At 38.3% G+C, this 14,342-nt stretch overlaps 1 protein-coding gene across 13 annotated transcripts in view; it reads right to left on the bottom strand.

Annotated features, from left to right (window-relative positions):
• Positions 1 to 14,342, bottom strand: part of PCLO (piccolo presynaptic cytomatrix protein) — a 367,791-nt gene that overhangs the window by 179,688 nt on the left and 173,761 nt on the right. For all 13 annotated transcript variants that reach the window (XM_035332179.1, XM_035332170.1, XM_035332186.1 and 10 more), the window contains exons 5-6: positions 9,241 to 14,308; positions 6,857 to 8,862 (exon numbers count right to left, since the gene is read on the bottom strand). In XM_035332179.1, the coding sequence (XP_035188070.1) occupies positions 6,857 to 8,862; positions 9,241 to 14,308 (7,074 nt within the window). The remainder of the gene's footprint in view (positions 1 to 6,856; positions 8,863 to 9,240; positions 14,309 to 14,342) is intronic.

Genomic DNA, 14,342 nt, shown 5'->3' with positions numbered 1-14,342 from the left:
AAAAAAAAAAAAAAAAAAAAAAAAGATGGCTTATTTGAGTCACAGAGAGGTTATTCCAAAGGATTTCAAATACAGCACAGGAAGCAGTAGCTTGAAATGTTAACAGATCTCTAAACTGTAAATACATCAAAACTTCAGTGGAAAAAAGTAATCATAAATCTAGCTAAAAATTTGTAGTTAAAGGAGAAGATAGATATTTTACTAATTGCATAGGAATAAAAGATGATCAAGAATTGTCTTTAGTTGTGAGTGAGATCCTAACTTTTCAACTCAGTTTCAGGTGATTTATTTTTTTTTTGAAATGCAGAAAAATGGTGTGCAGGGAATGCATGAATCAGTGGCCTTTGTCCCCCAGTACATTGCTGTATTGGACTGACGCTGCTACTTTAGAAATGTCTTTTTAAATAATATCTGAATGTGAAGAAAGATTAGTTATATAAATATGAAGCAGGAAATCCTTCTGAAAATAAATCAAGTGCTAACGGAGCCTAAGACCCATCAAGAAAAGTAATTAATCCTTCTTCAGGTGTTAAAGGTCACTTTTGTAAAATGAGCACATAAGCTACTGAGAGATTTAGGATCTTTTGAACACTATATCTATCCAAGGAAGTGAGGAAGAAAAAAAAATCTGTCATCATGTGTTTCTACAATTTAGTTGTCAAGATGGTTCAATAGCAGAGGAATGATGAGAGAGTGTATGTCTGTTTTATGTCCACGAAGAATTGATAGGAAGAATCAGTACTCTACCTTGCTACTACCTTCATGACTGAGAGAATGCAAATGGTGCATATCTAGTAAACTATTAATCTCTCCTCTTTCTTCAGCAAAAGTAAAGGAGGGGTGAGAGGGGAAAAGAAGAGTAGGATATAAGGGATAATAGGATAAAGAAAGCCATGCTTTTACACATTTTTCTGCAGCTTGCATGAGCCCAACTAGGCACACTAGCATTTGACTTGATAATCAAGCATGAAATGAATTCACTGGGTACAGCTACACCTTCTCTGGATTGCTGGCCTAAATTCAATCTCAAAATATAATCTGACTATAAGCAATGAACCAGCTTCATACACAAGCTACAGGGCACTCTTCAGGGATGTAGAAAACTACACTGTGTGCCTATCCAGAACCAGTGACTTAGTCTGTTGCTAACTGTTAACACACTGTTAAGCTGACCCAAGTGAGCAGTTGACAAACTGCATGTAAACCATACAAACCATGCAAATCAGGCCACTCCCAGACTATGCTTTAAACTGGTGTATGCACAGCCAAAATAAAGGACCATTTGTCACCAATGCCTGAAGAAGAGTTTTGTTAAACCACAGCCCAAAGATGTCACTTAGATTTCCTGGAAACAAAGGAAACAAAAACAAACAAACAAACAAAAAACCACCACCAAAAAAACAAACAAACAAACAAAAAACAACGACAACAACAACAACAAACAACAACAACAACAAAAAACTTGCTTTTTAAATTGAGGTTACTCTTACATCATATTACCAAAGCCAGTTCCTCACACAACGCACTGCTATACTTAAACCCAAATAACTGCTGTTTCTGCATGAGGCAATGGCTGTGTTATATTTAAAGGTAACTTTTAAGGAGAAAAAATATTCTTCTTTTTCTCCAAACCAGATCATGGGACTGTACTGGAAAATTAAAAGTCACTGAATGAAGCCTTCTGTAGCTGCAATCATGTAACCACATATCTCACAGACCACAAATAACTTCTAAGTATTTTACAATAGATACAAGAGCTATAACAAATTACCACCCAAGAAGCATAACTACAACAAGAAACCAAGGGAAACACCAATGTCCTGGTAATAGCAGGAATTCTGTTACCTGAAATTCTGGAACAACACTAAGAAATGAACCTAGTCCCTGCTTCTGAGGAAGGCAAAAAAACAGAAACACCCAACCCAAAACCACAAAATTATCCCAATGCTTTATCTCTGTTCATTACCTAAGCAGAATTTTCTTCAATATTATACATATCTGGTTATCAGTTTAGTCCAAAAAAGGGAAGCAAAGCATCATAGATAGGATATACAGAAGGTTTTAATTCTACTGGGAGCCACTACTTTGTTTCCCCTCTCCAGTGCCCATATGTACAGCACATCTGATGTAGGAAAAGACAGACCAAATCACTGAGGTCCTCACCTTCAGTTTTAAAGAAGAAAACATAAAAAATATATTCATTGTAGTTGAAAATGTGAAATGATATCAAGCATGGAATGCTAACAGCACCATTCAAAATAGATACAGCTCATCTAAAAGTAACATACAGTAAGAACCTATCCAAACCATTATGTAATGTTATGATGAAAATGAGGAATTATGTTGCAATTACAGTATCATGATCAAATTCCGCTAACTTGATTTTAAACTGAGGACAGTGATAGATTACAGAGAACAATATTTTCTGTAATTTACTTTTATATTTATTACGTATACATAATAACTGGTGCTATGTATCTGAGGCAACACTTTTAGATCTGTCACTTCGTGTTGTTGACATCAGTTATCAGTACAATACTATAGAATATAAAACAGATTACTGTGCTTTGTTCTTATTACTTTTAAATTCAACATTTAAAAAAACGACACTTAGAATTGGTATTAAAAAAACATTTCTGTTCTGACTAGGTCAATAGGTGAAGTTCTGTAATTTTTTTACCTACATAAATAAACAATCTCTGGAGATTTTTCTTGAAATCATTGTCTTTTTTAGCATAGCATACAGATTTGAATTGTATTTACCCTACAGTAGCAGCAACTAACATCGGACAACAAATCCAAGAAATGTCTTTGGTAACTTTCTTAATAAATAGATTGATAGAATTTGTTCAAACTGTGGATGCTTAAATACACAGTTTCTACCCTGAAGCTAGCAGGCTGTTGACAGATGTGTCTTTGCATTAGTTTCACTAATACAAACACTTCTTCTAAGGCTTTATGCACTGCTTAAGCTGTAGATGTTGTAGGAGTGTGACAGTTCATGTGTGAGATCTCCTGCCATTTGCTTCAGTTTAGCTGAGCAGGCATGTTACATCCAAAGGCAAAAGGCAGACAACTTCCATCTTTGATTATACATATGCAACATGTACAAGTGCTGAAGTTGACTGTGACTGGCATGTGACTTGATCTGTGATGCACTGGTATAAAGCTATTTCTTTATTAAACTAGTCAGGTACTCACTTTTTTTTAGTTTGCTGTTGTTGCTGCTGAATACATAAATTTGAATCACTGCTTCCAAACTCTACTATGACTTCCTGGTGCCCCCATGGAAACCACTGTTATTGCATCATATTCTGTGGAATCCTACCACACAGGCCTGCTGGACAGCCTATCAAAGGCAGCACCAAGAAGATCATTTCCACTGGGAGTTCAAGTGGCACAAAGCTTCCCAAGGAGGAACAATAGGTATCTTTGAATAGCAACAATTCTAGATGGGTGTCTACCATGAGTCTTTTTTCATGCTGGCAACCTGTATCTCACAATTTTTCCTTGACACAGCTACACTTGATTATTCACAAAACTGCACACTATACAAGAACCATCAAAGGAAATAAAATGGAAAGAAATGCTTTTACTTCAGATTAGTAGGAAGGTATCACCTATGTTCATTCTATGTTCATGGCAATAGAGGCAATGACTACAATAGACAGTAATGGAAAATGTAATGTAAACATGTAACTTGCTATCCCAACATTAAATGTGCTGTCACTGAAAGCAATATTTTTGATACTTATAATTACATGATTAGCAGGCAAATTATTTTTCAGCCTTTCACTTATACTAGATTGGATAAAAAATTGTAATAATTTCCTACAAAAGGCAAATTAAAGAACATAAAGTTTTATTTGCAACAGCAGTTGTGAAAAGTAGGGGTATCATTTCATCATCTTATTCATAGTCTCCATAATCTCTTTCTTGAAATGTTATAAGAAACGCATTTTTAAATGGAAGAAGTACATGAATGACGAAAGTGTATTAACTGGAGGACAAAATGTCATTTCACTGTAATCTTTAGAAGGGATTTTAAGACCAATTTTATTTCTACCCTTTTAGGCTCATTGATTGCATAAAGATAAACATTTTTGATAAACTGTCATAAAATGAAGCCTGTGAAACATGCACATGAACATATGAACACCCTTTTCACCTGCAGCATTTATAAATGGAGACAAAGACATAACCCTGAAACAAGAACTATTAAAAATGTGATAGGATATTCATTCATGCAAAAAATATTCCTGTACACACTCCATTTCCCAAATGTAGTGAAAGATCAATCTTTCATTTCCATTTTTTTCCTTTACATTCAACATTGCCCTCTTATTCTGAGTGAACTGTTTGACAAGTTTTTCTGAAGTAAACTTCATTGTTCTGAATGATGTATCTGATCCCCTGTACCCTTCCCTTTTACAATTAGGCGATTAAGTGCTCTCCAGTTAGGAGGCACAAAAGGGTAAACAGAGAATTTACACAAGATCTTTAACTGCTACGGACACCGTACAAAAAATTACCAAAAAGTTGCACTCCCTAATAATATATTTCAATGTTGATGAAACATTGTAGTTTCAGAACTAGTAGGATAATCCAAAAATGATCTTGTATTTAAACTCAAGTACAACAACAGTATGTTGTTGCAACAACACAAATCTGCAGCTGAAAAAAAAAACTGATTCTGTGATTCTGTGAAAATGTCAACAGACTATACACTTTGTCAACAGTGCCACTGTGTGTATAGCAACTTTCAGGAGGAACTTCTGAAGGAGGGTATTAAGGCACAATGGAAGAAATAACTGTCTGCCAAGATTTTACAGTCTTAAAACTAGGCTTGGTATCAAAAAATGTAGTTCTGCTGGAGAGAATACTATAAGTCTTATGGAAATTGAAGATCCCTGCTTCCTACCATATCTGTGCTGAGTAATTGAGAACTGAAACTGACAAACTTCCAAAGCAAATTATCCCAATATTTTCAGATTCTGATGATGTAATTAGATCACTCTCTGAAACTTTCTTTTTATGTAGTCTCTTGTTTATCATGTGTCTCTTCTGCTCCTTTATTTTTCATCTGATCCCAGACAAAGCTAACAGAACATAAGAACCTGTATCAGAAAAAAAAAAAAAAAAAAAAAAAAAGTTCCTAATAATTCTTAATGTTTTACATAACATCAGGGCTGAAAGCTGCCATTACGGTCACGGGAGGTTTGCAGAGCAGCTTCCCCACCATATGCCACATGACATAGTTAGTGCAGCCCACTTTAAACTATGGAAGATTTTTACTTTCCTTGTGTTTGTCTACTTGCACTTCAAATTCTATAAAAAAATCCATAAAAAGTCTACCTCTTTCAGTTAGATTACAATTACTTTAAGACATGGACTATTTCTGCTTGATGGCTGCATACTAATAAGAACAGCATATATCATTACTGTTTGTGATCAGGGTAACACTGTAATAACCATATAAGTAAGTAATGAACAATGACATACAAGTCCTTTGTTTCTATGTCTTGATTAATAAATACTGCATGTGTTCAAGCTCTAATGTAAAGGCCTTCACACAGTGCCTCACAGAATTTATCATCCACCATCATACAAACTATACAATTCATATTAAATATATATGTATCTATAAGTGAACATTTGTTATCAGTAATAGTTTCACTGCAGTGCCAGTTATTTTACAATATTAATACCTACTTTCCAAAATCTAGTACAACCCAACAATTTCTAACCTGTGAACAATGTTCTTTAAGATGCTGTTCCAAGGCCTCTATATGAAATGAGTATTTGTGTTATTCTTTCTCACACTGTTAATCCTGCAATAGGGATATGGAGTACCAATGCCCTGACATAAGGGAATATACTTAGACAAATGGACAGCCAAGAACATGTTAAATATTGTGGTGTGTTTGTTTGTTTGTTGTTTTTGTTTGCTTGTTTGTTTCACCAAGACTACTTCCGTTCATTCATAAATAATGGATTGATTCCCAAATAAAAAATCTTACTTCTCAAGGAGAAGGAATACTGCAGAAATAGCACATTTAAAATCCTGATGATGATATTATTCAAAACTGCCTCTATCCCAGCTAAATCCAGCATCCTTCCTCTGGCCCTGTCAGAAACAGTCCCCAGCACTTGTACAACTTCTTGATAATCCTCCCTATCCAAAACAAAGCCGCAAAAAATGGATTTATGATCTGAAACCTTTCACGCTGGAAGAGATAAAAGATGTATGTACAGACTGGGACACAAGATTATGCACAGAATCATAAATGGCCAAAAAAAAACCCACAAGGATCAAAAATGACAGCTAAATCATGCAACTGCAAATCTGCTTTCAGCTGCCTCTCAGGAGGTATATGCAGTAATTCCAATGTAAATACACTACAGAGTGTGCCACAAGAGCTGGGTGTTATAATACTAGAGAAGAAAATGTTTTTCATTTTCTGAAGAATTAGTAGTAGCTGTTTTATTGCCAATTAATTACTATATAAAATATATTATGTAATATTATGTAATATTATAATATAATATAATTAATTACTATATACAATGTAAAGTGCCATCCAAATTCTGAATAAGGATTTGTTGTGTGTTGTATTTTTTTTCTCTTCTGAATCTCACTAAGACTGGATTCCTCTTTTTCCAGACAAAACAATGAATCAAACGACCCTTGCTTTAGACAGCAGATATTTCTTGTGACTTTTCAGTAAGATGTGCAAAAAGACTGCATACATAGGAATTTCTGATGGGTGTGTCAGATATCATGGTGTACTGATAGTCAGCTGTACAACTGCATACTGAAAAAAAAAAAAAAAAAAAGTAAGCAAATACTTCTTACCATGAAACCCTCAGAGTACTGAAACTGAGCTCTGGAACTGTCTTCTGCTGTGGGGCTCAGGGGCTTAGGATCAGACATAGAGCGTTGCATCATCTTTGCCGCCTTTGGGCTTGATGGAGGAACCTTGGCAATGTCAGCATGCAGCATCTTCTGAGGGCTGATGTCATCAGTGATGGGTTTTTCATAGGGTACAAATGCTGACTCTATAACTTTGCTTGGTGAAACAGGTGAAATGGGTGAATAGAGAACTTTGGGAGATTTGGGAGGGGAAGGGACTACCTGCAGTGTAGAGTCTGGACGAAGGTGGGCTGAGTAGCCTATTTCTAATGGTGTTGGGCGTTTTTTATCTTTCTGAGGGGATGAAGCTGACAGATATTGGGGACTTTGAGTATCTGACTCTGTCTCTGTTTGACATCCCAAACTTTCTCCTTTATATGTCTTTTCTGGCGCTGAAATGTGCTTTATGATTTCAACCTTAGCATCCAATCGGGCCCTGATTGAAGGTGTTCTTATTGTTCCTACAGGTTCTGTTTGTACTGAAATCTCTGCTACTGTCTGAACTGCAATACTAGATACTTTGGAAAACTGTTTAGCTTTGTCTGCCTCAGTGGTACTCTCACTGTATTTCCCTACACGAGGCTTTCTTCTAGATCTGCTAGAAAGGTCCCATTCATCTTGATCTTCATCATCTGTCTGAACACTTGTATCAACACTCTTTTTAGTTCTCCGTCTCCTGTTTGTGTAACCTCTGTCTGCTCCGTCTTCATCATCAGTTTGTACTCCACTGTCTACTATCTTTTTGAAACACCTGGGCTCATCTTCCAGAGTCTCATCCAGCTCCTCATATGGACCACGTAATTTTGGCATAGAACTTCTCTTTTTCAATTGCTTCTCCTCTCTAACATCAATATCCTTAAGAGACATTTCTGAAACAGAGCTTAGGATACCAGACCTAGGTATATATTGGGTAATGCCATCTGACTGAACTGTATACCATGTTTGGCTTTGTGGAATTTCAATACCCAGCACTCCTGAAGCTGTAGTGGTTACATCATCAGTAGGCCAAAACTGGCTGTTTTCTGTGGTTGCATACTGTCCTTCCAAAAGTGCTTGATCTGTGGTTGTTTGTGGTGAGCCAGTTCCTGAAGGGTCATAACCATATTGATATATTTGACGAATTTTTTGTTCCTCTAACTGTTGATGGAGCTGTTGTTGAAGTTGTTGGAACTGTTCAAGTTGCAACTGTTGCTGTGCTAAAGTCTCCTGCCTCATCATAAACTGAGCTTGCCGTTCCTCCTCTTGCTGAAATAAGAGATGATGTTTCATGGATTGCAACTCCTCAAGCTTTTTTTGTACCATAAATTTCTCTTGTTCCCTGAATCTTTGTATTTCCTGACGTTCCCATTCCAGCTCTTCAGCAAAGCGCTGTTGCTTAATTTTCTCAAGCTCAAGAAGTTCACGCTCCAAATCAAGCTGCTGCTGTTTGCCTTCTTCAGGGGCAATGAGAAGAGCAACCTCATCTTCGATTACGTCTGTATAAACTTCAGATGCTGTTGAAGGTATTAAGTTAGTTGGCTCAGTGGCAATAGTTTCTAGAGTAAGAGGTGGCAAGCCTGTCTCAATATCAAGGGCAGTAATTGCATCTTTTTCAGTTGCCACTGTTGTCAAGAAACTGTACGACCTTGGGAGAGGTTGATTCTGTTGCAAAGTTGATAAGGAGGGCACTGAGTCAATTGTTTGGAGAGTAGGTAAATCTCTGACACTTGTACTGAAAATAGAACCGGGTTGTGTAGTGATGGCAAATGTGGATGGGATGGGAGTTGCTACTGAAGAATAAACAACACCATTGGATGATCTCAAAACACTTCCAACGCCGAATGGGGAACTCAGAGATGATACCATTCTTGCTTGGGAGTACTGTGGTGTACTGATCCCGATGCCAGAAATTACCTGCCGAGTCTCTGGGTAAGGACCAGTGGTCTTGCTTGAGTAATCCATAACCTCACCTGAAATTACAGGGCAAAATTACAGTCCAGTCCCACAAAAGAATGCTGCTTTGTGGATTCTGAAAGTCATCCCATCTTGATGAATTAAATGGGAAGGGGAAACTGCATGCAAATCTTCAGGTTACTGATCTACTTTAGATGTGAAGGAAGCATTTCTGAACATGCAGGCACATGCAGGCACCTCTGTGCAAAACATATATGTAAAATGAAGAAATGAAATAAACGTGTAATCCAGAATAATTTGTCACACTGTCCAAAAGAAAACAAAACAACAGAAGGAGGGGAAAAATAAAAATACATTTTAAAATCATCCTGAAATGAGGTGAGGAACATCAAAATTATATTTCAAAGAAAGATCTGCTGCTGTGTCATACTGACCTGTAGTAACTCTTCCAGAAGTAAGATCTACTGCTGCATCAGTTGCCCCAACTCGATAATCAAAGCTATTCTTGCTTTTGTATGCAAACAGTCCAGCTTCTGATAAATTTGTGTCAGACATAGATGGTTTCATACCTCCCATTCCTCTGTAGCCATATGACCCTGAACGATCATACTGATAATGGTCATCTCTGTAACCAAAGCGATCTTCAGGAAGCGTAGTTGGAGGTTGCTGTGCTGTACAGCTCCTACCAAATGGCAATTTATAAACCATATCACAGCAGACAGCTCTTCTCCCTGCAGTGAGATCCACAGGCTTTTCATCATCTTCTATTACTGTAGTTATGACACCTGAAGTAGTTTCATCCATTGTTACTATTGTTCTGTGGGATTTTGTAGTGCTAAGGTCAACTGCTCCACTCTCCATTGGCTCCTGAGAAGTCGAGAGATCAGTCCAACCGTTTGTAACACCAACAGGTGGTACAGTAACAGGCTTTGTAGTAGCCCATGTCACTGCATGGGTTGAAGTACCTAGGGATAAATTTATTGGCACTTCATCTCTACTTGCAGAGAACGCTTGGCTGTCTGTTACTCTGTATGCAGGCTCAAAATGTTTTGATGTTGTTAGCTGCAGTGGAGTTGTCATTGCATGTCCCAGATCCACAAGGCTGTCTGTACTGGAAGTGTAGCTTACAGGGGCAGTGGAGGTCATGACAGTTACTGTCTCAGTGACTACAGACAGAGAAGGATCTGCAACACATGCAGTGCTAAGATTTATTATAGCTGGCTGGACAGTACTTACTGGTCGTCCACATGTGTCACTTGCCGGCATTAGCCTTCTCACATCCATGGAAACAGCAGACAGATCCATACAGCTGTCTCTCATTTCAATATCCATCTTAGTTAAAGTGCGAAGATCGATGACATCACCCAAAGGATGGAATCTTCCATTCTCTCTATACCTGGGTTGATCTACTATATGTATTGGTTCTGGAGGTATAGTAATAGCGACACTACCTAAACCAACACTGGGCACTGGGCCCTTCGCTACAGACACTGTAGTCTTGGCTACCTCTGTTGTTACTCCTTCTGATTTTGAACTAGGTACTTTTTCAAAAGTTGATTGTGTTGTAACAGGGATAGTTTGCAAAGCACCTGAAATATACATACTCTGATCTGCCATACTTGGAATTTCCATAGCTTTCATGGATGGAGTAAAAATTGGTTGCATAGGCTGGGGAATCTGTTCTTTAGAAGGTGCTTCTAAAGGCCAGCTGCTAACAGCCTGACTAGTGATAGCTTCTGTAGGAGTTCCAGGCTCAGATGGCAATGTGATGACAACATAGGTTTCCTGTGAGGGCTTTGTCAACCTTGGTGATGATTTGTTAGAGTGTGGAGACAAAGGGGATGTGGGAGATGCTATTTTGTACTCAGCTGAAGTGACCAAATTCAGAGTCATACTTGAAGTCAATGACAAACCTGTTGGTTTTGCCTGTGTTTCTGCTGGCTTATGAACAGCTATTGGGAGTGGAGGAACTGCTGGTTTAGGAGCAATTGGAGGTTTTGTTACCTCAGTGGGCCTGTGACTGAAAACGAGCCCTGCTGGAATGGAGGATGGTTTGGGTGGTACAGGAGGTGGTGTTGGGGTGTATGTTTTTGTGATAGGTACCACATGATTCTTAAAAACAGCTGTGGAGTCTAGTGTTGGAACACTTGTGACTGAAGGTACCATTGTGGGTGCTGTTGCCACTGGAGTCTTAATCTGTGACTTCTTTTTGGGATAAATGGCTGGTTTGGGCAAAATAGGTGGAGGTAATGGTGGAGGAGGTGGTGGTGGAGGAGGAGGAGGTGGGGGTGGAGAAGGTTGTGCAGGAGAATCCAAAGAAGAGCTTCTAAAAAGTGAAAATACTTTGGATGTAGGAGCAGGAGCTGAGGAAGGCACAGAGACCATGCTGGTCTTACTTACAACACTGGGAGAAGGTACAGAAGATGTTTCTGATGCAGGCTCTTTAACTTGAACTGATGCTATACATGTGGGTGGTTGCTCAGATGTATCACCAGTCAAATTAATCCTTGTCATATCAATGCTCAATTCTTTGTTTAAATCTTCATGAGGAATTTTGATATTGCCAGCCTCTACTGTACTTTTCATTTTTCTAGCTGCAACCTTTTCTGCTTTGGAGGTATCAAATGTAATGATATCAGTTGCATATTGCTTGGGTTTTATAACTGTAGTGGACACTAATGAAGGTGCAGTTTCAGGCAAACAAACTGCAGCTTGATCCACTCTCTCCATATCTGAGGCTATAGCTGGCCTTTTAGTGGCTCCAACAACAGATTCATAAGGCATGCTCACCTCAGAGTACTCTTTTGTAGATGTTAAGGGAATTTGGGCTATTATCCTGACATCTTCAGAATCTGCTAGTTTACTTACAGCATCTGCTGTATCTACATAACCTGTGGTTACACTATCTATAGGTGATGAACTATCTGTGGTACAAACTGAAGATGTAGATGATGTTAAGGAAGCTGTATCAGAGGGTAAAACTGATGCAGCACCTTCTGATGTTTCAGAGTATGTCAACATTGATGTTTCATGAGAAATTATTTCTTGAATTTCTCTGGCATAATCTGTTAAGTATTCATCTTCAATTTCCTCTGCCGTAAAATGCTGAGTTATTTTAACATCTGGAATAGAAAGTGCTGTACTACTGAGAGATGATACATCTGAGATTGCTGAAGTAGTACTTGATGTTAAAGATGTACTATCCACTATTTCTCCAATACTAGACATCTTTGTATCAGATGTAGGAACAAAACCTGAAGTTGGCTGTGTTGGACTGGACCCGGGGGTTAGCTGCATTCTCTGTCTTTTCATAAGTTCTTCATAAGCAGCTTCTGCATCTAACAACTGCTTTTCCTCAGAAGTGGAATTTACCGTGCTGTCTAATACAACTATTTCATGACTTTCTGGAATAATGTAAGAACTAGAAACAATATCTTCTTGAGGCACAATTGAATGTAAAGGCTCTACACTATAGTAGTCTTCCTGTAGATCAGTAATTTTCTGTGGTTCTTCATAGATCTGTTCTGAAGCTCTTATTTTTTTCTCTTTTCCTCTCTGCTGTATATACTCACTACTCTCATCTTGTCTCATTATAAGATTAGTATCAATAGTTCCATTGTAAGTATCCTCTACTAAAGATTCATAAATATAGTCCTCTATTAGCATTCCACCATATAATGATTCTTTTTCAAACACCTCATCTTTTTCATTTGCAATTTGAAATGGCTTGGCCTTATGGCTCTTATGTATCATTTCCTCATATACCTCTTCAGCACTTTTCAATGTCTTTTGGCCGCTTTCTTCTTTTGGAACTCCAATTCGTTGTTCATCTGTTGGTGAGTATAAAGAGACAGCAGTAGGCAACTTGTAAACTTTTTGAACTTCTATTATCTTTTCTGGGCTAATTTCAAATCCTTCAGGATCTGACTCAATACTGGGTGAATATTCAGAACAGGAAGATCTGTGAAGCTCTTCCATTTCTGCTGCCTGTCGTAATTCTTCTGTTGGAGATGCATCTTCAATGGGAGAAAGATTACTTGGAGGAGTCTTTGGACGTTCCCTTCTTCTCTGAGCTCTCAGTTCATCCTTGTCCTTTTTAGATTTCTTGCTAGAACTTTTTCTTTGTTGCTGTTCTAACTCACGCTGTTTCTCTTGTTCCTTTAGCAATTCTTCCTCTTCCCGTAGTTCTTCTTCTTCTGAAGAATCTTCAATAGTTGGAAGAAGAGGACCATGTGACCTATGCCTAGCTTTGCGCTGTTGCTTGCTCTCCCCTCCTAGTTTTTTGTGACTAGGACTGCTGTCACTGTCTTCATCAAGTGATGACACTGAAGTGGGAGATGTACCCGGTGTGAAACTTGAAGCATGTAAACTAGAAGACCCTTCTCCTCTAGATCTATCTTCTGGTGAATCTGTAAGACTCTCCATCTCTAGCTCAGGTTCTTCATCAAAATATAAGATACCTTTCTGTTGTTCAGAAGCCTCCGAATATTTGTTTGCTATTGTACTATTTAATTCTATTGTTTTGAAACGCCGAAGACCTCCTCCTCCCGTTACAGCAAGTTCCTCACTGTCTTGACTTTTAATTTCCCTGTATTTTGGTTCTGGACTTTCATCAAAAGTCTCATCATCATCATCATGCCATGAATGTCGTCTTCCTGCATCCTCATCATAGCCTGCACTACTTTTCCGTGCCATTCTTCTATGTTTTCCAGCAGTTCCTTTGGCTTTGCTTTTCACGTCTTCTTTTTTTTGGCTTTCAGTTACACTGATCTCTTTGAGCTGATTTCTAATGAACTCATCATCTTCAGAACCTGAGGCATCTTCATCAGCACTCATCTCTATAATTTGTTTTCTAATGAAGTCTTCCTCATCACCCGATCCCTGACTGTCATCTCGTTTGTACTCATCACTGCTTGAAGAACCAACACTGGCTCTTCTTTTTCTCCTTGGGACAGGTGAGTTTTCACTCTCACTGCTATCTTCCACAGAATCATAGCGTTGCCTTCTTGCTGATATGTCATCTCCTCCGTCTCCTTCCTTGAATTCAGCTTGGGAGGAAGTGCTTCCTTTGCCATCTTCTACAATGGTTCCTTCACCTTCTTGAATAGCTTCTAAGTCTTCCTCATCTGAACTGTAAGATTCTGGAGTGACTGGCAAAGGCTTTGTTTTATGTTGATCCTTTGTCTGTTCACTGTATGCTTCATGAAGTTCTTTCTTCTTCACAGATTTTTCATCAGAAAGTGTGCTTGCCTGAGCTTCCAAAATAGACAGGACAGTACTTTCCAATTTAGCTAGATCCGAGGGGCTTGGAGGACTTTCTTGTGAAATAGTGTCTTTTTTACTAGATTCTCTGAGTAAATCCTTTTCATCACTGGGGATATGACTTGGAATTTCACCAAGTGAACTTGATATCCCATCAGAAGAATACCCGGTGTCACTCAGACCTTGTGGACTTTTCTGTTGCTGAGAGCTTGATGTGTCTGATTTGTCATCCTCCTTTTCCTAAAAAAATAAATACATATGCGTGTGTATATAC

The sequence above is a fragment of the Oxyura jamaicensis genome, chromosome 1 (genome assembly GCF_011077185.1).
Source record: "Oxyura jamaicensis isolate SHBP4307 breed ruddy duck chromosome 1, BPBGC_Ojam_1.0, whole genome shotgun sequence".
Classification (NCBI taxonomy): Eukaryota; Metazoa; Chordata; class Aves; order Anseriformes; family Anatidae; genus Oxyura; species Oxyura jamaicensis.
Note: the sequence above shows the minus strand (reverse complement) of the source record. Positions and strands in the feature narration are given on the sequence as shown.